The sequence below is a fragment of the Andrena cerasifolii genome, chromosome 1 (assembly GCF_050908995.1).
Source record: "Andrena cerasifolii isolate SP2316 chromosome 1, iyAndCera1_principal, whole genome shotgun sequence".
NCBI lineage: Eukaryota > Metazoa > Arthropoda > Insecta > Hymenoptera > Andrenidae > Andrena > Andrena cerasifolii.
This window is the reverse complement of record NC_135118.1, coordinates 26273592-26297532: the sequence shown is the minus strand read 5'-3', so window position 1 is coordinate 26297532 and position 23941 is coordinate 26273592. Positions and strand designations below refer to the sequence as shown.

The 23941-nt window shown below is 41.4% G+C and overlaps 1 protein-coding gene and 1 long non-coding RNA gene across 2 annotated transcripts in view; one reads left to right on the top strand and one right to left on the bottom strand.

Annotated features, from left to right (window-relative positions):
* The window catches only part of LOC143373165 (uncharacterized), a 57882-nt gene that overhangs the window by 17188 nt on the left and 16753 nt on the right, over nt 1-23941 (bottom strand). Inside the window, exon 2 of the mRNA XM_076820125.1 lies at nt 13437-13548. Within this exon, the coding sequence (XP_076676240.1) occupies nt 13437-13548 (112 nt within the window). The remainder of the gene's footprint in view (nt 1-13436; nt 13549-23941) is intronic.
* On the top strand, nt 4080-4842 carry LOC143368112 (uncharacterized). The gene is made up of 2 exons (XR_013085162.1): nt 4080-4112; nt 4762-4842. It is a non-coding gene; the product is annotated as an uncharacterized LOC143368112 (long non-coding RNA).

Genomic DNA, 23941 nt, shown 5'->3' with positions numbered 1-23941 from the left:
CAGCGCTCACGGGGACGTGTTTTCAACGGAGGCCACTCTAAGTTTGCCAATCTTTATGATGACGCTGATCAAAGGGAATCGACCGTTTAGCCCCGCGCGGGCGAAGCAGAATGTAATGGAGTACGCCGAGGTGGCTGAATAAGAAGGTAACGAGATGATCCCATCTGATTTCCATAAGAATTTTTGTAGCTGGCCCCTTTTCTGCACGGCCATTCGGGACAGCCTAATTCCTGGCGGGACTTGAACGCGCGGCGCGGCAGATTTCTCCGAAGTGTGCGCGCGAGCGGCGGGTAAGTGGTCGCTGGTGCGGAGAACTGGGTCAACGGCGACTAATCCGAAATAAATATATAATGAAACTCCTGTTTCCTCGGGCACCGTTTCGCAGGCGGAGAGCAGGGCGCAAGAGCGCGGATTACTGGCGGCAAATCTCCACGGAGCAATTTCTTTGGATGCTAACGGCGATGGCCCCGGAGGGAACTGAATGTCTCAGGCTATGATTGTCCAAACGCAAATCTTGTCTGAACGATACGAAATCAAGAATTGTGTGGGGACATCAGCGCTCGAGACGCGAGTCAGCTTTAACGATCCATCCCGTCGACTTCGGTATATCATGCGGTATATACACAGAAATTGTGTACGAATGTATTGATTCGACGTAATGTTAGCTAACGATATTGTCAGAGAATACATGTTTAATGTATGAGCGAACCAGGGCAGTTATGTGGATTCCATGTACTGGGTGTATCGTAATATGTGGGAGCCACTACGACGAAGAACAGGTGACACGAAAACCCTATATTAAAACCCTAATTGTACCCTATTTCACCTCGTTCCGGGGTGACCGTATTATATATTTCAGTAATTCAAAATGGTAAATAGAGATAGTGTAGCTGATTCTAATAAATTGTTTGTGTATCTGTTTGTAATTGGACGTGTTTTTTTTTTACAAGGGGAGGACACCACGAGGTAGACACCAATTTTGACGAGCCTTGGCACGATGAATCTATGTCGAAAATAAGTAAATAGGTGTCCGAGCGTTTCTGCCAATGGGTCTTAATAATAGAGATATTTACATGGAAATTATTAAAATTTTCATAGTGGCCGTTAGGATGTGTCAATTTTTTCAATGATTTAATTTTAAAAAGGATTAATGGAGAAACGGCACAAATTCAGGTTTTAAATTAACCACTGCCTTTAAATTTTCTGTAATACATTATTTACCTAGTAGGAATTCCATTTGAAATTATAGAAAAATACGGGAATTACTAAAATTATTAAAAAAAAATTAATAATTGAGCTTATGAACCGCAACAGAAGCAAACAAGATATCGCTTCTTTGGTGGACTTTGCTAAATAGTATTAAATTTACTACATAGGTGACATATGGCTAGTATGGCCACATCTGTTGGTAAAGTTACATATATTTTCATTTTGTAATAAATACACATTTCCATACGTTTTCATGTGAATGTAATAAATACTAATTTCCACATATTTTTATTTTCATTTTTATGATTTTATGTAAGCAAGACTCACTTTAAGCAGTATATGCATGTGTAATTTGTAGTTAAATCTTACTTAATTTTCACTTTATTTAATTGTGATTTGAAGTAGCTAAACCTCGCTGAAATCAGTTTCTGAAGATAGTTTCAGACTCAGGATTAAAAACACCATTACTTTGTCACTAGACATTTTAAAATTTTCAAAAATTTTAAATTTACCCACAAAATTGACACACCCTAGTGGCTGTGGGGTTTTGCTGGGTAAAAATTCCACACTACCCTGGCGCCACCGTGCGATTCCCTTCTAGAGGAGTCGGGGTGCCTTTTGAAGATTTCCCCAAGTAAAAAAAAGTATATATAAAAATAATTTGTGAAAAAAATTTATAATATTTTAACGTGGAGACATCTTCAAAAGGCACCCCAACGCCTCCAGAAGGGAATCTCCCGCGGACGCCAGGGTAGTGTGGGATTTTCACCCACTAAAATCCCACAGCCACTATGAAATTTTTAATAATTACCCAGTCATCAATAAATATAACCCATAACCAGAAATCCAAAGGACTTGAAATCAGCCTATAACCACAAATCAAATCAATTCAATCGACATAAAACCAACATAGGTATAACCACAAATCAAAAGTTAAACACTATAAAGTAGAGAATAAAAAAAATACATAAAAAAATTTTAAGTTAAATGATTTTATTTGAAATGCAGTGAAGACTAAAAATATAATTATTTTCTTGTACTACAATGGTGTTTTTCCACTTTAAATAAAATCGTGGAGCAGGATATTTCATAACAGAATATGAATCAACTTAAAACAGGATCTAGAGTCCACGATTTCATTTAAAGTGAAAAAACACCATCGAAATTGTAATTCAAGAAAAGAATAATTTTTTAGTTTTCAGTGCATATAAAATAAAATCGTTTAACTTAAAAAGTTTTTTACATATATTTTTTAATTTAAGAAACAGTACAACAGAACTGTCGGTTTGCATTCAGGTCAACGGTAGCCACTTCGAGGACTTCCTATAAAGGTAAGCAACTGCGCATTACTGAAATATAAAAATGGCTCTAACTCCAAAACGAGGTCAAACGTTTCATGAATTTTTTTTCACTGTTTTTGTGTCCCTCGTCCATCGTTCAAGTGGGTCCCACATATTATGATGCACCCTGTATTTTTAGATATAGGCCAAGTATGATCCTTTTCCTCGGAATATACGTGACATTTAAATTCTTCTTTCACTGCCACTGTGCGTCAGCTCAGCAATGTCGCAAATGATGTCACAGACGATCTTTTAAATTACGAGCTCCGTTGAAAGGAAGCTAAATTACAAGATTATAAAGGAAGATAGTTCGCCGTAAGCTTTATTACGTGCTACCAGTATCACTAACATGACCCATGTGGACGGTAAAAGTTTAACGAACGCAATAAAGTTAAAAGCTGATTAACCCATTCATGTCCCATCTAATCTTCCGTCACGTAGCACAACAAATTTAAGTAATTCCCTGGGGACAGCCTGCGATTTTTACAGCAAGCTTCCCTAGCACAAGTCTCAACTAAACTCTCCAGTACCGAACCCAACCTCCGCATGCAATCCCGAGGCCACCGAAGCACCGAAAAAAAATCCACCGAAAGCATCGTCCCCTAACTGACCAAGCACGGACGTGCTCCAAGTAAAACTGCTGCCTCCCCAAACACCGGCTTCCCCTGGAAATCTCCCTGTGCACGCGCGCTAACTGTTATCGTTATCCTGATTACAGGCGTAAGGTGAAACCGATAGTACCGAAAACGAACAGAGGAAGCGGGAAACGATGCCGGGAGGAACGGTGCTCGGTTTTTTTTGTTCATCCTCCCCTGGCGGCGTTTGTATCCCTTTCTTTCGCGCGTACCAGGGCGAGCGAGTCTAATATCGGTAAAAGGTGTGCACGGGCGCAAGAACCAGCGCCCGGAACGCAGAGGGCGATGAAATTCAGCGGCGGCCGGGGAGCCGTTCGAATTTATTCGGGCCAAAGTGGTAAACAAGAAATCATTATTCAGCAGGAAGGATCCCGCGGACGTACCCCGCGCACGTATGAATTTGTACCTGGAAGTTGTAGGTGCGCGTCGGTAGTTACGAGGGATCGACAAATGGCATCGTCAGCACCTCCGCTTCCAGCGGGAACAGAATCAGAACCCATTCTTCGGCCCGGTCCATTCTCTCCCCCCCCCCCCCCCGCTTCACGTGTAATGCCAGGCGAGGGGAGAAAAAGCGGGGGAAAAAAATCCACCGGGTGGTTCGATAGTCTAACCAGACGAGCCCTCGGCTGCAACAATGGAAGAGAAATTCTGTTGACCCCGCCATAATTTCCCGAGACGGGCGAAGAGGAACAATACGACAATTGTCTGCCGGTGTTAACGCTTTTCACGCCCGATTCGGCTGGGGCGATTTTGAAATTGCGCGCGCGGCACCTTATGTGGGGCAGGGTGTCGTGCACCTTCGCGTACGCGGTGCAGGTGATTTCGGTGGGAAATGGTGGATCGTAGGATATATGGTGTGTATATTTCAGAGGAGTTCTAGTTTAATGTAATTCAGATCCCCACAAAATTACCTTTTTTTTAAAAAAAGGTACGAAAAAGAGCGCCAAGTATATAATCCGATCAAAAAGAATCTTATTTAAAAATATTGTCGTGAATTAATATAAATTTATCAATGTGCTATATTTAACTTTGCAAAAGTAATGATACACAAAAATTGCGCTTATTAATGCAATGGCTATTTATACAAAGAAAAAAATGTATTAAGTAATATTAAGCAGATATATTTTTATACAAATAAATATTTTATTCAAAATACTTGGCACTGCTCTCCGAATTGGTGTTGCTAAACTGAATAAATGTGTATAAATTGCATTAAAATCTTTTTCTTTCTTTCTTGTCTCAGTGGTGTCTTGTCTTGTTTTATTTATTAACCAAGACAATTAACATTTTTTTCGGAGAGCAGCGCCAAGTATTTTAAATAAAATATTTATTGCTATTGAAACATTTATTTATATAAAATAAAAATATATCTGCTTAATATTATTTAATACATTTTTTTCTTTGCATAAATAGCCATTGTGCTAATTGGCGCCATTTGTGTATATCATTACTTTTGTAAAGTTAAATATAGCAGATTAATAAATTTATATTAATTTACGACAATGTTCTTAAATAAGATTCTTTTTGATCGGATTATATACTTGGCGCTCTTTTTTGTACCTTATTTTTTAAAAAAGGTAATTTTGTGGGGATTTCACACATTTTGTAGTGTTTATTGATGACTCGATAATTTTTTCCCCGCCTCGGGGTTATTTTTTTTAACAATATATTATATTGTCATCCAAGCTACGCACGCATGCAAAGCTACAAGACAATTGGATTGGTGGAATTGGTTTAAATTTGAGTTTTCAGATATGAAGCAAACATACAAGAAGCAAACAGAGGATCAAAGCTGAATAAAATCGTTTAATTAATATAATACTATGCCACAATAATTTTTTTTCTCTGACGTAGATCACACTGCATCATCTTCTGCTTCGATTATCTCTAAACATATAAAAGCTACATTTTTTAGTTACAACCTAATGTAGAACTTATAGAAAAAGAGTGGACTTCTGCTATAGTAAGTGTTGAAAATCTCTTAACATAAAATTCGACAAATTGCAACTTTACATCGGAATATCTCAGCTCATAAGGCACATAGAAACAAAACGAAGACAGTTTTCTTATATAAATCAAGCCCAAGCTATCCATTAAGACCATTCAAAACTTAATCGAATCAGCCGTTATTGAGATTCGGTAATCTCAGGCTTTTTCCAAAAACTGCTCGGCGAAATATACCTATATATACTTGCCGCGAGACACTACCGTGTCTCTTGAAACGGTGATGTATGATTTAGATTGGGGTAGTAATACAGCTGGGTTTGCAACGGGAGAATTGGGAACGAGCGTAAGGATTCAGGGCCGTCGTTTCATTAAAACTGACGGTTATAAAACAGAGCAAGATTTACAGAAACACCAGGAAGGAGATTCTAGGTCGTTACAAAAACCCTCTAATAAAGAATTTAGCAAGCGCGTAATGCAAAGTTTGCCGAAACGAAGTTACCATCGCGAGGACACAGTGGGCCCGTAAATCGAGTATGTCGCGAAGACGAATGCGAGCCACTCGGCGAGCCCATCCCTCACGGAGTCCTTTATATTCATACGTCCCAGTAATCGTAATAAACAGTAAATCCTGCGCGGATATAGCAGCACTGATACGGGAATCCTTCTACACGCTGGGTAAAGGACCATATATTTTTGGAACATCATATTTTATGTACGACGTACTTTCGAAAGCCCGGGTAATCTGTTTGGGCGAAACGAACTCGGAGGGGGTGCGGCGAACGAGGGGGGGACGCGAAAATAAGGCGGCGGTAAGACTGGTAAAAGAGCGACTATGTATTATACGCCGCGGAGTGGAGGGTGGGATGCTCCTCTTTCGAGGCCTGTGTACACACGTAAATATATGCGGACTTATGGGCGCACACAGCCGCCGACGGGGGATGTGCGAACACGGCCGGATAAGTTTACGTGCTGGTGGCTGACACAGATACACCGGATACATTATGCATCCAGGATTTTATGTGGCATAATGCGCTTGTTATCTATGCATATAGCCGACAACGCCGGCTAAGTTCTCGAGGGGCAGAACTCGAATAAGAAACTCGGCTCGCTGACGAACGGAGGTTTCTCGAAACATGGCAATAGCTGATGGAATCTCCAAGTTTAATTAGTTAGCTCTTTATTTCGGATTATTGGAAGAGTTTCAGTGGTACCGTAAACTGGGGTGACTTTGCCCGCCGGGGTGACATTGCCCAGTTTTCGGATAAACTTTATTTTATTTTATTGTAAAGTAATTAGAACGTATGGTGTTTTGTAATCGATACCAATAATTTCTCCAAGGTCAAACAAAAAAAAATAATAGCAATCATATGGTAATTTTTCAGTCAGAGTAAAAAATTACACAAACAAAATTTTTTTTCCAAGTGAATTTTGTGATCACCGAAGTTTGTAATGTTGAGAGAAAATAAACCTTAAAATCTCGTACGAAATTGTTACGCAATGCTGGGACAGGGCCGGGAAAAATATTGTTAAATTCGTTAACAGTACACCCGGCCAGGACTGGTACCTGGGCTTCATGAGAAGACACAAAACGGAACTGACCGAAAGAAGGTGTCAAAATATTTCTCGCGCGAGAGCGGCTGTTGGTGTCGAGAGAGTTGTAAAATATTTTAACCACTTAGAGAAAACGTTGGAAGGCGTCCCGAAAGCGAACGTACTTAATTACGACGAGACGAATCTTAGCGAAGACCCGGGAACGAAAAAAACGTGTTTTCGGCGTGGGGTGAAATACCCAGAGCGCATTTTAAGGCTTTTATAAAATATTTTCTTTTTTAAAAAACATGTTTTGATAATACTAGTCTTATGTATCCATTAGAATAAGAACGATTGCTCAATAATAACTCAATAATGAGTTTTAGGCATGTTTTCACTGAAAAATTTCACGTGGGCAAAGACACCCCAACCGAGCAGGTAACTTTGCCCACCATGTTTTTGGGATTTTAAAAGCCTACGTTTAAGTAAAGAATTTTCTTTAAAAACCTATTTAAATCTACACGCCATCTACCGTATCACAGTATTTTTCAAAAAAAAGTTTAACGCACTAGGAGTGCTAAAAAAATTATTTAAAGTTCAAAAGTGGGCAAAGTCACCCCAGTTTACAATATCAGTAGGGTGGTTGTGTGTTTGATAGAGGGAGGTTTAGACTCGGGTTAATATCCTTTTAGTTTCGAAAGTAGAAGAGGAATAAGATATCGACCTGGGCGAGTGGTTCTGTATAGCGTCGAGGTTCTTAGAAGTATTCGCATGAATTAGAGACATTTTTCTGTTCAAATTCTAAATCTTGACGAGGGGAGTAAAGAAGATACATGTGCCATTGCTCCACCACTAATAGCTTAAACATACAAACGTGTACTAAGCGCCAGCAGAGCTGAACTTCACTGGTCAAACACCTCGGGGGTTAACGATTTCTTCTGCTCCGAAAGCACCTCTGCGGTCCGTGAAATTAGCTATCGAACACTCGATCGCCTACCAGCAGTATCGCGGCTACCATTACCGGAGCGAACCGCCTGGTTTCAAGTAAGTGCTCGAAACGCGATATCATTGACGATTACGAGAATCGTATCTGCTAACCGAAGCTATTGTCGACTCTACTGTGTAGAATCGGGGCGGGTTAATTGATATCGATGTAAAACACCATGCACTCCAGCGTTGTATCCGAACGCGGGGGAAGCGCGTTAAACACATTGGGCCGGCTCGTCGTGCGCTGGGATTGTTGAAGCGCAACGATTAATAAAGTTCGCGATATTGAATGCTTAGCAGCGCACAATTAACAGAGCTCATTAGCGGGGTATGCTTTAGGCCCAGGGGGAGGGGGCGCGTGTTATTGCTAACTGCACGACCCTTTAAACCGCTGATTAATACGCGTGCACAAAACCATTCGGGGTACGGAGAAGTCCACAGTATTTAACAGAGTGCAATATTAAACGTGATGTATATTATCCAGGGATTGTACAGTGATATGTAAATTAACTTTACAACTTGGTACTGGATAGATGGGGGCCAAGAACGAAGGCCACTGCGGGGGAACATGTCAGTTTCATAATTCAAAGATGTACACCGAAGGCTAGCCATTTGCTCCACATTTACGTGGTTAAGTGTAATCTGCCAGGGGTATGTGAAGGTAATGAGATTAAACTGAGATTTTCAGATAAATGTTGCGGAAGGTAGGTAGACTGAAAGATCAAAGTGTACATTTTAGGGGAATGACCAGCGTGTAAGCTCGTTGAGAATTTTAAAAGAAAAACTGCTACCAATATTTTACTGACCCTGTGCATTTTCCACATTCCCTAACACTATGTTGATGAAATAATTCTTCGAGACCAATTAAAGGGTCGTGCTCAGTCAGGAGGCCGAAAAAGGGTGGTCTTTGGAAATTTTTTACTCAAAAGCTATAACACATTTCTCAGAAAATCTTTTTTCCTTTTAAGGATTGCATCTAGTACTGTGCATCGTAATTTTTTTATTTAAAAATATTTATCAATAACTAAGTTATTGTCCATCATTCGAAGGTTCTCTAAAAAAAGGGCTTCTGCGGTGACCACTGCTGCTCGAAAGTCGATCACCTGAAATAAAAAATTCAAAAGAATTTACTTATTATATTATATTATCTAGTATTTGAACGAAGGATTTTTCGAAATATTGATTTGGGAAAAAATGGCTGATGTTTAAAGTAAAAGTTTCAATTTTTGTCATAAACCTTGCCTGATTTTCGTCAATTAAAAGAAAACTAAGCATCGGAAAAAATCCGTCGTTCAAATACTAGATAATATAATATAATATAATAAGTAAATTCTTTGAATTTTTTATTTTAGATGCTCGACTTTCGAGTGGTCACCACAGAAGCTTTTTTTTAGAGAACCTTCGAGTGATGGACAATAACTTAGTTATTGGTAAATATTTTTAAATAAAAAAATTACGATGCACAGTACTAGATGCAATCTTTAAAAGGAAAAAAGATTTTTTGACAAATCTGTTATAGCTTTTGAGTAAAAAATTTCCAAAGACCACCCTCTTTTCTGCCTACTGACTGAGCATGATCCCTTAAGAAACTATTTCAGCCATGAATCTCGGGCCCCAAAATATCCAAACAGATTATAGAGATAATGGGCATATATAATATCGCAAACTGTTTCTTCCACTCTAACATACATTACGCAGAAAAGAATGTTGGAGCCCTTCCCCGTGGAATTTTAATCAGCCCCAATTACTCGGAGGAATGGCACGTCCTCTTTACGCGTCGCTTTACAATTTTCTCGGTATTTTCGTGTGCCTGCGCGAGGATCATCGCTGCAATTACAACAGAACACTTTCATAGATAAGCACCTCTGTGCAGGAACGACCGCGTATCACCGCCTCCCAACGCATTCTTCCTGCCTCCTTTACCTGCTCACTCAGAAATATGAATTCCTGGAGCAACCCCTCGGCAAACCCACTCAAGGCACCCCCTCCCCCATAATCCGCTAAGCGAGCCCACTGGAATTAGCGAAATTTTAAATCAATCTAATTAACCATTCAATTACCCGCGACGCGATTACGGTAATCGAATTACCCTGGCCCCGTATAATTAGAGTGCACCAATCGATCTGCACCCCACCGACTGTCCAACGATAAACGCTGATCCAGCGCTCTTATCTATCAAACGCTACTTCCGCTAGCCGATGCCCCCCGCGCGGTTGCACGTTTCATCTAATCCGACGATAACAACCAACCGTTACGAGGCGCTTTAACGAAACCGCAAACAACTTGCCGCTGGGCGCCGCCGCTGGTAACACTCGGGCGGTTCCAAATAACGAACAACTCGTCGCGCCGCGGCAAATGAATATCTGGCCGGACGTCTAGATGGGAGCCGGTGAACGCGTCGTTGGCCAGGACAGTGAAAATCAGGGAACGAGAAGGTACGGCCCCGTGGAGACCCTTCGGACGTGGCTGGACGCGCGGGGGTGGAAAGGTGTGGCCTGGCCGAGGGACCAGGGACGAGCCGCGATAAAGCCAGGATGAATCTGGCATAAAAGGACCGTGGCACGAAGGTCGATTCGAGGCACTTAGAGGTGGCTGGTTCTCGTTGAACACGATGATGATGTATGGCTCTCAACGATAGAGAATGTTACGGCGCTAGGACTCGCCTGCACGACCTCGTTTTCCCCCCGATGGAAGCCCGGGGGCTTCTTTGGACGGCCGTAAGAAAGGAAGGAAGGAAGGAACGGGGGAGGGAAGGAAGGATACCTAAAGATGGCCGTCGTCTCATAACTCCTCCGGGCTCCTTTTCCTCTTCCCCTGGCTAAAGATACAGGATACGAAAGACAGCCGCGGATGTGTACGTGGACTGGCTACGCGCACCAGTGCACCGCCACGCGTACATGCATCGCGCTCCTGCCAGCGTGAATACGTGTACACATAGGAAGCGAGGATAAAGTATATACCGTGTGTGTCCGTAATCCGTAGATATCAGCTTGTTGTCGCTGCCTTCGTGCTATTGCAAGAGGTTTATCGGATCTCCCTCGGTACTACCTCGGTACTACCCTCACGTATCACGGTGGATACCGAGGCGAGAGGCCAGATTGAGCTAACTGATGATTTCCGACGTTATGAAAATTTGTTTAGGTATCGGGGCGAAGCTGGGAAATTGCTTTTGCTTGGGGATTAAAAAATGGCGAGTCACCAGAGGGTGATGGGCGACAGGGAAGTGACTTTTGCGTAGTGAAGTGGGAGCTTGATTATAGGGGTGCGTCTTGGAGACTGGTCTCTTTAATTCCTCACTTTTTCCATTGCCGTTTTTGCAATTGTTAACACATAGACATTTGGCGTTTATAGCGGCAGAACACTTTATTCGAAAAATGCCGGTGTTCGAACTCTGAGGAGCTGTTTCACTGCTTAAAATTCAGATTGGGTAGAAATAGAAAAATACGTGTCTCTCTGATTTGTATCCTTAGCAAGAGGTTTCAAGGAGGAAAAAATCGGCGCCGGACGCCTTCCTTCTAATGTGCGACTCCTTGAAAATTGTAGACATCCAAGTTTTATTGGATTATGAGGATATGTTTGTATAGCGAAGTCGTAATTTCGACAATCAGATCGAAGTAGTAAGACTCTGCCTACGGTATGCCACTTTAGGCTACCGTGCATTCTTCCGTGGATCAATGGGAATAGAGAGGTATATTGCTGGACACTTTTTTGCCGATCGGTCGCGCGAAAAGTTAAATGAAATTCGTGTAAAATAAATAGTGTATCATCTGATACATACAGTCGCAGCGGAAAGTAACTTGACACTATTTAAAATCGCATAACTTTTTTTAAATTGGTCCAAACGACTTGAGTTTTTTTAGAAGCTAGCGGAATTAGCTTTCTAGGTAACGTGTTTCGTCGTTTTAAAAAACATTGCAACTGGTCGGAATAGTGATGAAAACAGTGAAGTTCGTTTTTGGTTTTAAATTTTTTTCTGAGCCTGTAATGAAAATTAAAAAAAAAACCGTTTGTGGATTGAAGTAAGTTGTATACATGTTGAAAATTTTATCTAAATCGGTTAACGTTGCTGTGAGCTACACGCGTTTAAAGATCGCAGAATAAGGTCGAAAATCGCGAAATTCCCGAAATCAGCGAATTTCGCGCTAAACGATTTAAGCGTTTATAGCTCAGAGCAACGTTAACCAATTTAGATGAAATTTTCAGCATGTATACAACTTACTTCAATCTACAAACGGGTTTTTTGAATTTTCATTACATGCTCAGAAAAAAATTTGAAAAAACAAACTTCACTATTTTCATCGCTATTCCGACCAGTTGCAATTTTTTTTCAAAACGACGAAACACGTCATCTAGAAAACTAATTCCGCTAGCTTCTAAAAAAAAGACTCAGGTCGTTTGGACTGATTTTAAAAAAGTTATGCGATTTTAAAGAGTGTCAAATTATTTTCCGATGCGACTGTAGATGGTTTTGTTGTAAATTATCAATTATTTGTTAGAAGAACATGGCCTACTGTTTCAAATTTAAGAATCAGTAAACAAGTGACTACTCAAAGCAACAAACTTCATCGTCGAAGTAATAAAAAGAATGTATAAAAAAAAAGATTTTTAAAATAAACGATTTTATTTAATTTCAGCAAAAATGGATTAAAAACTAAAAATTAATATAAATAAAATCGTGGGGCAGGATATTTCATCGTTTTTCATCGCTCACTTCGACGCTTCATTCTATATGAAATTCATTCATACCCTGTTATGAAATATCCAGCCCCACGATTTTATTTAAATTATTTTTTAGTTTTTAGTGCATTTTTGATCAAGTTAAATAAAATCGTTTAACTTACAAATCCTTTTTTATATATATTTTTTTATTACTTACCTTGTAGTGCCTAAGTTTTGATTTGTGGTTATAGGCTGATTTAATGTCGATTGAAGTGAATGGATTCGTGGTTATGGATTATAATTGTAGGGGATGCAATTTTTTCACTCCCACGGGGATTAATTTGTTTTTCAAAATGTTCTAATGTCTTCAAAACTACGTATGCCTGCACAGTTTCAAATCTATTGGATAGTTGAAAGTGGGTTAAAATTGAGTTTCCAGATTTAAACCAAACAAACAGAGGATTGAAGTTGAATAAAAATCATTTAATTAAAAATGTATCGCAATAAATTAGCCCTCGTTATAAATTTTCTAAAGTCGTATATAAAGTGTATTCAAATTGTTTTCTCTGTTTTACTTACTTCCTACACGATTTTTAAAAAAACTGTATATGATTTTCTTGGACATTTATGTTTCAATTAATGTATCTTAATCATATATTCGGCAAAGCTAGTGTCGAGCAGTATATGCGCTCCTTACGACTCTACGCGAGGCAGACGTGTTTATTTTCTCACGTTTTTCTTCGAGTCCCGTGTCTTGCCCCTAGCAAACGTGTTTACGTTTACCCCTGTCCGATTCCACGACTTGATTGTCGCGCAATCAAGGCGCACATTAAAATTGCAACACAGACATAGCGTGGGCTTTAAAGGGCAAAGAACGAGTGAGTATTAAATGGATTTGTACGAAACTAAATGTACAACATCCAATCTGAAAACTGATGTCTCAACGGAAACAACATTAAGTGACTCAGAGCTGTTCTTGGTGAGATATTAAAGTGAACGTACAGCTTGTGGTGATATTAATGGATACCTCGTGCATCATACACAGAGGCTCGCTATGTAGCCACGTACGTGTGTATTGAAGAGCAGAGAAAACTATGTTTTCATAGGTCCAGGAAGGAAGTGCTCTTACCGCTCGTGTTCGTCCATCGTATTTCATTCCTGTCCCTCTTGCCTTCTCCTCTTAAATTGCCTCTCTTTTTCTCCCCGCCACCCTCTCTCGCATACACGCTCGCTCCCAGGGGCTGAAAAAAAAAGAGAGACAATCGAATCTGTGCCTGGGGATGGTCGCCTAGGAATTTTTCAAGGAACGATAAAAGACTTATCCGCCGAATAATATTTTTCCACTCGGATCGGGGAAACTTACATCCGCGTTATTCAGTCGCCGTAGCTATACCCTAAAAATCTTGGAGAACATTACGCTGGATCGACCCAGTCCTGTTCTATTTCGGCCAAGTATTTGAGGGAGTGCGCTGCTTAGTCTCTGACGGACGAGGCTCCACAGGCTAAGCAGCTTACGAGAATTCTTCAAAATATTCTGCAAGACAGAAGTCTCCAGACTGGAAGAATCTTGCGTAACATACGGTGCTGTGTATAAGTGCTTGTCTACCGACGGAGTTCCTCTGTTCCCGAAAGTATGATAAGTTTATTGAAAATATTCTTGCGCGCTGGTGTAACAGTAGACGAAACGCAAACTTTGTTCTTTGGGAATTTTGAATGAGGAGAAAGACTTGGGACGTAGACGGTTCTGTTCGCGAGCTCTTCTTCAGACTTTTACTTCGTATAGGTAGTTATACAGAAGAAGATAATCTCAAGGTCAGGTGTCGTCTTCTGGATTCTTCTCCAAGAAGAATAAAAGGGGATCGTAATTAGAGATATTAATTTCGAGAGGACTGCGCTCCGTTGTTGTTAGATATAAAGACACCGATGTACATAAATGTAAACTCTGAATAAATCAAGAAACTCGACTATTAAATATTATTTTTAACGCATCAACTGGCACGCGACGAATCGAATTCAACAAATCTCCCATCACTGACGGAGTTGATTGAAATATTGACTCTATCTACTAAACAGGGCTGACCATACACAGTACATTCTACTAGCCTACGATCCACTCAACCATTTAAATATGTATCTCGCCACACCCTGACTAATATTTCCACCAAATGTATCCTACCACTTCAAGCATTCAATAAACGTATGCACATACTACTGCAAACATTGGAATCAACAAGAAACCGAAAAGAGAAAATAAAGTGTATCGACAATTAAGGGGGAGTCCTATTTAAGACGCTAGGAATAAGGTGATACTTGGGAATTTTTTTCTAAGAAACTGTTAAGCGGATCTTTTCCAAACTTTCAGGGTGTTTTAGTTCATTTTCAAACAATAAGAATTAATTTTTTCGGTACAAAGTGTTCGGTAGAAATGGAGATACATACATATATATATAATCACGTTCGTTAGGACTCGCGCGCCGGAGTTGCAAATTTGTGACTATAATGGTGGCCCCAATTCTTCGCTGAAATAAAAAAACCAAGGATTTTCTTATTTCTAGTATAATCACATTATCGATGGACCTAAAACTTTGATAAGTAAATTGAATTGAACAACTCTGTTTCCATAAATAGTACGAAATCGTAACTTTTTCTTTCAAGTCCCACCAATTTGCTAACTTTTACCTTTTTCTTCGTTTGTTAGGTTCATCGACAATGTAATTATACTGGGAATAAGAAAATCCTGTTTTTTTTATTTCAGGGAAGAATTGGGGCCACTATTGTAATCGCAAATTTGCGACTCCGGCGCGCGAGTCCTAACGAACATGTTCAAATATCTCCATTTCTACCGAACTCTTTGTAACAAAAAAATTATTGTTTATTGTTTGAATGTGAACTAAAATACCCTGAAAGTTTGGAAAAGATCCGCTTAACAGTTTCTTAGAAAAAAATTCCCAAGCATCACTTTATTCCTAGCGTCGTAAATAGGGCTCCCCTTAAGCAAAAGGGCATTCAGAACCGAATAAAATTTGAATATCAAGCAACAGCGACCAGTTAACTAAACCTCAATAGCAATACTTATAAAATGTTAGTCATTTATTTGCCACGCCAAACGATGGTAGCAAACCGACACGCACCAATACCATTCCTTACCCTATAACCTAGAGGTCCCATTTCCCGTCGACTTATCGTAACCGTTGCTTACGAGTATTAACATGTCCCCCGTATCTGCATAATACAATAACAAGGCTACCGTATGCGCGGGGCGCACGTTTCTAAATCGAGCAGCACGGGGGAAAATCCAGACACGCCGGGGCACCCTGTCCCCCAAACCCGTCGCGCTTTATCCTGGAAACACGTATGGCGCGCAAGGAGCAAAAGGCACAAAAGGATTTCCCTTATTTTCCCCCCACCCCCCCTGTATTCCTGCGGGATGTGCACGCTGGAGGCTGGTCGCGCGCTGTCCTCCTCCGAGGAACGCACATGCCAGGAATGGGACGGGCGTTCGACGTGTACGGACAGCGAAATAAGCGGCAGTGACGCGCGGCTACGTCCCGAGGAGAACCGAATTACACGGGGCAGGGGCTGCGGATTCAGGTGCGCGCGGTTATAAAGTATCTCCACAAAATTACCTTTTTTAAAAAAAGGCACAAAATGCGCGCCAAGTATAAGCGCGCGCGTAGGCGAACGAAAATACCTGTCGTAAATTTATTATGTGCTATATTTAGCTTTACAAAACTAATGATATACAAAAATTGCGCCAATTATCACAATGGCTATTTATACAAAGGAAAATATGTATTAAATAATATTAAGCAGATATATTTTTGTACAAATAAATATTTTAATACGAATAAATATTTTATTCAAAATACTTGGCGCTGCGAAACCAAAAAAATGTTAATTGGCTTGGTTAATAAATAAAACAGGACAAGACACCGCTGGAACAAGAAAGAAAGAAAAAGATTTTAATGCAATTTACACATATTTATTCAGTTTAGCAACACCAATTCGGGGCGCAGCGCCAAGTATTTCGAATAAAATAATTATTCGTATTGAAATACTAATTTGTATAAAAATATATCTGCTTAATATTATTTAATAGATTTTTTTGTTTGTATAAACAGCCTTTGTTATAATTGCCGCAATTTTTGTATATCATTAGTTTTGCAAAGCTAAATATAGCAGATAATAAATTTACGACAGTTTTTTTTTAAAAAAGGTAATTTTGTGGAGATTTCACACATTATGTAGTACTAATTACAGGAGAATATGTAGCCCGCCACAGAAGAAGTACAAGTGCCAAATGGCAGCATTCTTCTTTGTATTAAATAAATAAATTTACCAATTACATTTAATATCTATTTTTCATTTACACAAGTTTTGTCTAAATTAGACAGGAATATTCATTTAGTGAAAGTTTTCTTGTGTTTTTGATAGATATTATCAACATTATTCCAAAAATATAATTTTCCAATATTTTATTCAATTTCTCGAGAATTCTCGAGAAATATGATCTCATCTCTGATTTCTCGAGAAACAAAAAATATGGAGAAATCAGGAACACTAGGTGGATCGTGAGCGATTGCTCGAAAAATGGCAGACCGGCTGCCGACGAAACGTGAATGGGGCCCAAATACGTCACTCGGCGGCAGGCCAAATAAAATGTATAATGCCTGTCTCTTTCTCGCGAGCGCGTCCGAGCGGATGACCAGATCGTACAGCAGCTGGCCCCACGATAGGTGCCACCATTAAAATTAAATATTACCGAGCTTTTTGGATCAGCCACGCGCCGCTTGCCTCGTGATCCTTTACAAGGAAATTGGAATATCGGACGGAGATTCTAATTAAACGAGATCGATGACTCGCGGACAGTGGGAAACCCCTGGGCGATACCACGCGGATGTGAGTTTTTATTTTCTCTTTTTTTTTTAATTGCAATTATATTGCAATTGAACGCTGGGCGAAATGGTCAGTGGTGACTTCGCGCGAGCTGTGTTACGCGATTTTAATGGAATTGCTTGAATTTGAAAATGGATCAGTCTAACCCCACCTCGCGTCCTTTCAAATGTAAAAGTAGAATGGGCAATTTTCGACATTGTTGTAAACGGGCGCATGCACACTTGACCGTTATTACGCAACAAGTTTAATCACAGTTTAATCACCGTCGGCGGCACGTACCCTTTTGTTTCCGAATAGCACTCGCCCTTCTGGCTGCCTTCATTTCCTTCGTGCTTCAAAGATGCCTTTGCGCCAACGAAATGTGCAAAATTAACGAATCACACGCTAATTGCAAGTTAATTGGCTGCCGTAGAAACACGCGAAGAATCTACCGAACGCAGCTGTACTCGCCGCCAGGTTGCCAGCCTCAAGGGGCACGGAAAAGGCGCTCAATAAACGGAAACTCTTGGCTTCCTTATTTCCCAGTTGCCATAAAATTGCGTCTGCAATCTCGTGAAAATAAGATTTCATTGGGAAACGCTCGGTCGGTTGCGAAAACGAAGAGCGACGCGCACTCGAATCCAGCGCATTTACCGAGCTTACAAACCACCCCTGCTCTCCGCGGCTGAATCCGAAAATCGTTTAAAACTTGACAAATACTCCGCGGTATCCGAAACTTCCAGAATATTATCAACTTCGTCCTCGCATAATCTACATTCATAAATAAACGAAAAATGCGAATAATGTTAATCACAGTACCTACGTATTAAATAAATGAAGAATTTATCCACAAAGCGCCTTTATTTTCAAGACTCCTCTACCATCATCAACACAAAGATAAATCACCACGGACTAACACCAGCTCTGCTAAACAAATTCACGAGACATCGCAGCGATTACTATTCAAATCCGCGGGACACCCTCTCAGCACCCCTCCCACGCTGACATCCCCTCTCAAGCCCCGCCAACGATCAACGATGATTTCTCGGTACGTGTCGCGGAACGAGCACTGCGATACCAGGTAGAATAGCCAGGAAGGCGGAGGGGCCGTAAATTCCGATGATCGAACGTAAAGAACGAGAGGCGAGTGGAAAGAACCCCGAGCGCAATTGCTGTCCTGCAACGTGGACCGATTTATCGGCCGGTCGTTGGGGGCTATTCGATCCTCCATGCGTCTCTATTTACGGTCGGAGCCTGCCCCTTTATATAAATGAGAGGCTCCGAGCTACTTAGATTTTATGCGTTCAAAAGCGTCCCGCGATCACTCTCTCGGGCGGGAGGGGGTGGCGGAGAACGGCAGTTCTCGTATTTTTAACAAAATCGCGCACGAGCACGGAGAGCCGCCGCGCCGCTTGAGAAACGGCCGGGGGGTGGGTGGGGGGAGGGGGTGAAATAGCGAGCAACCCGGGGGGTATTACATGCGCCCGATGAATGTTGGATAGAAGCAGCGGCGCGGGCTAGGATGGGACAGGACGGAATAGGATAAGCGAACACGGGGAATACGATTGGACGACGATATCTAGTATGATTCCAGAATGGCCCCTCTATTTCTCCGCCATCCCGCCTCTACTGATAGTATATATGTACGCGGCCTGCATCGTCTCACCCGGCGCGGAGAGAAAAGCGTCGTACCGTGGGATAGAAATAAGATTGGCCGGCGGCGGGGCCCGTTCGCGTGCGATTCAATCGGGAGGCGCATCCGTCAAAAAGCTGGCCGAAATTCATCATTCAGAGCCGCGTATTCGTGTCCAACGGCGGAACGGATGCTCCCTTCACGGTCCATTCTCCGATCGCATTGAAATTGCGGGCTTGGGAATCGGTCGAGTGAGTGCAAACTCGGATGATCGCGGGGATAACGCGGTGGAGAGAGGCGGTCTGCTCGGGCAGCATGAACATCCCGAATTCAGATTCGGAAGGACTGTGCTCGGGGAAGATGATAGCTTTGAAAAGGGTTAACGTCGATTTAGGGAAGCTGAGGGGTGATGCCCGAAGTGGGATGTTTTGTGAGAGAAGTTTGGGGCATTTAATACTGCTTCGAGGGACTTTCGAACGAATCCTTAATAGGTAGGGGAGGACCGGGGCTAGTTGATACAGAGGAATTATGTCGACAGCAGATACATTTGTAGCTCCATTTGAGCGAGATGTGTGAAGCTTGTTGGTCAATTTAAGTCGCGGTAAAAGAATCAGTCGATCGAAGTTAGGGTGATAGATTGAGAACGCTTTTGTTCTAGCAGCGCATTATTTGGGAAATTCTACTTGCTTGTTTATGTATTACTAGCTGCACCCTGCCACGCGTTACTGTGGGTCTGTTTTAAAAGAAAAAACATGCTTTTACCTGTCACAGGTGTGACATCTATTTAATAGTAGGTATATAAAAACACCAGTTGTGTAAAAATTTCAAAGCAATCGATGAAGAACTTTCGGAGATTTAAGATTTTCAACAAACGAACATTTTCATTTTTATTTATATAGATAAGGTGATCGTCCCAATTTCTGCTCAGTTGTGTTGCTAAAATTTTAGTGAGTAGAAATTCGGACACGACGATCATTTACTTGACCCTAAACCTAATCACCTGTTTTCTACTTAAAATAATAAAAAATAGTACGAAATCTACATCCAGAGCACAATACGGTATCTATTTTTGTTATTAAATAGGAACTTTTACTGCAAAAACTATTTTCTGCCCAATTATCGAATAGTGACCCTGTTCCTTACCACAACCAGCTAAAATACGGTCGAAAAATCATGTGTCTCTCATTTTAAAAGTTTTTCGCTGCTTATGCTGCACTTTGATTAATTTAGATTAACTTTGAAATAATTTAGAATTATTTTGTTGCAACTACAGTACAAATGTGACGCTTATAATAATAAAAAAAAAATACGAAATGAGCAGAAATGGGGACATGAGCAAAAATTGGGACATTCACCTTACTACGATCCATCGTCCAAATAATATTTCTTCATTCATTTTGTATGTATTTTCTCAAGTTTTCGCTTACTATATATTAAAGAAGAAGGGCCAAAGTATGTTTTGGCATATTTGTTATTAAGTAATTAATTCGAATAAAAATGAAGAAAAAAATTGAAAACAGAATAACGCGTCAACTAGTCCCGGTCTCCCCTACTCGAAGGTGGAAACAAAAGGGGTTCGTTTTAGAAGCATTATAATTACACGATAGAATGTGGAGGGTTGAAGTTACTTCGAGGGAATCATTGGAGGCACCGAGCTCTACGTTTTATATCAGTGCGCGGAATGTAATTTTGCAGATTTGAAGTACGGTGTATTTATTATAACGAAATTTAATGGACCGAAAAGTGGGTGGAAGAGAGCGAAGGGGAGATTAATAATCGTGTAATAGTTGGTAATAATCTCGTTGGACGAGGTGAACGAAGACACATCGAGAGGCCTGTACTACAGCTCCCAATTATTTCCTGGCGTGCTAAGCCACGGTACTTTATCGACGGTATTTTTCACCGTGTGCCAGCGGTCTCGCAGCTGACGCTGACCTGCATAAATATGTTAAAACGACGGCCCGCTCACCTACCATCGAAGCTAAATTAAAATCGAATTTCCATTCATTATCTCGCCCTTATCAAACGCGCGCGCTCTGGCTCGCGGCAGACAAAGAACTGGAATCTATTTATCACTGTTCCTCCTCGCAGCGCCTCGCACCTGGCACAGCTAAAGGAGCAAATCGTATTTTTCAGGTCGCGAGGTAAAAGTGCAAATATTGCACCGCGTACGCCGTAGCTGAAACGACGGAAGGGCGTCCCTTTGTAGCTTTACGCATGGTAATCGGGGGCGAAGCGTAACTTTTCGCGGGGAACCTAATCGAATTAATTAAATCATTCACAATGAATATCGGAACTGCAGGGTAGGTATGCAGCGAGATATTTTCAGTGGAATTACGAATCGCGTGGATAATAATAACGATATTCCACCTTAAAATATCGCGGATGCTAGCGGACTCATAAAAGGGTCTGTCCAATGTTCGTAATCGAACCCTGTGTCGATTTAAAGATGATATCAGTGAGGATATTGCGCCGAGAGCAAAAGTCGCGGGAGCGGTAAGTAGGTACTCGAGGGAATGCGTAAAAGCAAGAACGTTAAGATCCTTCAACGATGCGCCTTTCGAAAGTATACACTTGTCCTTGCGCGTCGGATCGAGTAAATAAACAGCGGAGAAAACAGTCGTGCATTAACATGGTGGAGAAACAAGAACATTTCTGTGTTAGATGGAAAGCGATTTATAATTCAAATGGACGCGAATGACCTACTTTCCGAGAACCTTCGCAACCCATTGTCTATACGAGTAGATACTTGAAAGCAGAAATCACAATCTGCACGAGTGCTTTTTGGACACGTCGCGGAACAACACAGAAGCCACAAACTTTGATGAAACGAATCTCACCTGCGTTTCTATTCTACGCCAACAGAAACACAAAACAAGGAATAAACTACAGTAGTGTTTCGGAACGAGGACGTGGGTCTGCCTCGAATTAAGAGGGTATAACCATTTGACGGTGTAAAAAAAAAACGGATTTTTTATTTTTTACATATTTTCATAGATTGATGTTTTAGGAATATTATACATCAAGTCCGATGTAAAAATTCGTGAGATTGGCAGAAGTTATAGGCATTTTAGTGGAGCCATCCAGGTAATACGGGACGGCGCGTATTTTATAGCTAATATTAAATTTACAAAAAATTAATTTTTAATATCTTTAATCTCCAAAGTTTACGCTTTTATGTTATGTTATGCTAAATAATGTTTTTTATAGATTAGACCAACAGATACAGGTTTTACTGCAGCACTCCGTTATTGCTGAGTCCTTTACGAGTATTTAAAAAAAAAAATATTGAAATCGGTCAAGATTTGCGCTGCCGGGCGATTTTTGTCGGAAATCGCACACTGTGCGACGGCTCGACCAATCGCAGTGGAACTACAGTTTTCATTACGGTGGCCCTAAAAACTCGTGCTATGATTTTTTTTCGCGTGATTTTTACACGAAAAAATCAGGATTTCAACTTTAAATAGCCGCCATTTTTTTAAAATTAATATTTCGGAAAATTCCCTTCGTCAATCGGAGGATACATTAATATATATGTTGTTATTCTGCTTCTTCAAAAAAAATTCACAAATATTCGCCTCTTTTCGATCGCCTGACTAGGTATAACCCCTTAAGGTGATTACCATCCCCTCCACTCAGGGCCGCATTTATACTTTCGGAGGCCCAAAACGCAACCACATTATGAGGTCTCAAAAGAACAAGTCTATTTCAGTTAATCAAATTGATACACATTTTTAAAACGTGATCCCATAGAGAGCGAGGCCCCAGCTTGTGGTAAATGCGGCCTTGCCTTCGCTTCTCCCGACCACAAATCTGTATCTCGGGCAAAGCCACTGAAAGCACCCTTACAGCAGACCACTTCACCGCGGCAAATGAAAAAAGCAGATTCGCGCGACAAAGATTCCTCACCCTTAACCTTCGCGTTAAAGAAACTCCGAACAAGTTCTATCTCGCGCGCAACTTGCGCGATCTCGCAGCAAGTTTCTCTGTGGGATCGCGATCGCAGCCGCGGCAACATCGCGGGAGGAAAATTTCGAAGAAGCTCGGGCCGTTCGAATCCCAGCAAGTTTTCTGTCGAGGTGGCCGGGTGTCGAGACACGGCCCGTAAGCGATATGGATTATCAAAGTTCGGCGCAACTGTTAGCCGCAGAAGCGTCTAGGGGCGGAGGGTGAGCGCGAGCAGCCCCCGCTGCCAGTTCGGCCGGCCGAGCGTATCCGCGCGGCGACTTCATCCCCGTGGCCGGAACTTCATCTCCAACCGCGGAGGAAGAGGGAACGCTCAAACCGATCTATCTATTTCCACGACCAATTCGACGCGGTCCTATTCACGGCGACGCGGGCAAAAGTCATAAAACCGCGGACTACGCGGGGGTTTGTCGCGGCCCCCCCAGCGGCTAATTGAGATTCCGATAAAGTCAATTGAGCAATTATTGACTGTTACACAACGGTAACGCCCGGGACACGGTGTACTTTTAGCGAGCTCGGTCAACGGAAATCCAATAACGCTATTTATCGGTTTCGCGTGCTCGCGCATAATTGCGCGACCCCTCGAGTTTCGTTCGCCGCGGGGCGAGTCGCGCACGCATAGAGGCGATTTTTTTAGGCCGAACGAGGGGACACGCTGTTTGCCTTGTGCACGACATTTTAGGGACGTAACGTAGAGAACCCTGGGCGCACGTTGCGCGTGGAATTGATGGGGTGTTGGGGGTGGGTATTGCAGGTGAAGGTAATCGCAGTTTGTGTAAGGAGCAAGTTTATTAAATGGGAGAAGAAGTGAACGAGGGAGGCGAGGCGTATGTATGTGACTGGTGTGAGATTTACTCGCGAGGAGCTGCATGCGAGGAATTCAGTAGTCAAAAGTTTACTAATAAGGGCACTAGAGGTGGCAAAGAATTTTTCCTACTGGTAGCTTGAAATAGGTGAACGTTCTATATCTGATTATTATCTTATTGTTAAGGTGAACGTCCCAATTTCTGCTCGTGTCCCCATTTCTGCTCATTTCGTATTTTTTTTTTATTATTGTAAGCGTCACGTTTGTACTGTAGTTACAACAAAATAATTCTAAATTATTTCAAAGTTAATCAAATCAAAGTTAATGTAAATTAATCAAAGTGCAGGATAAGCAG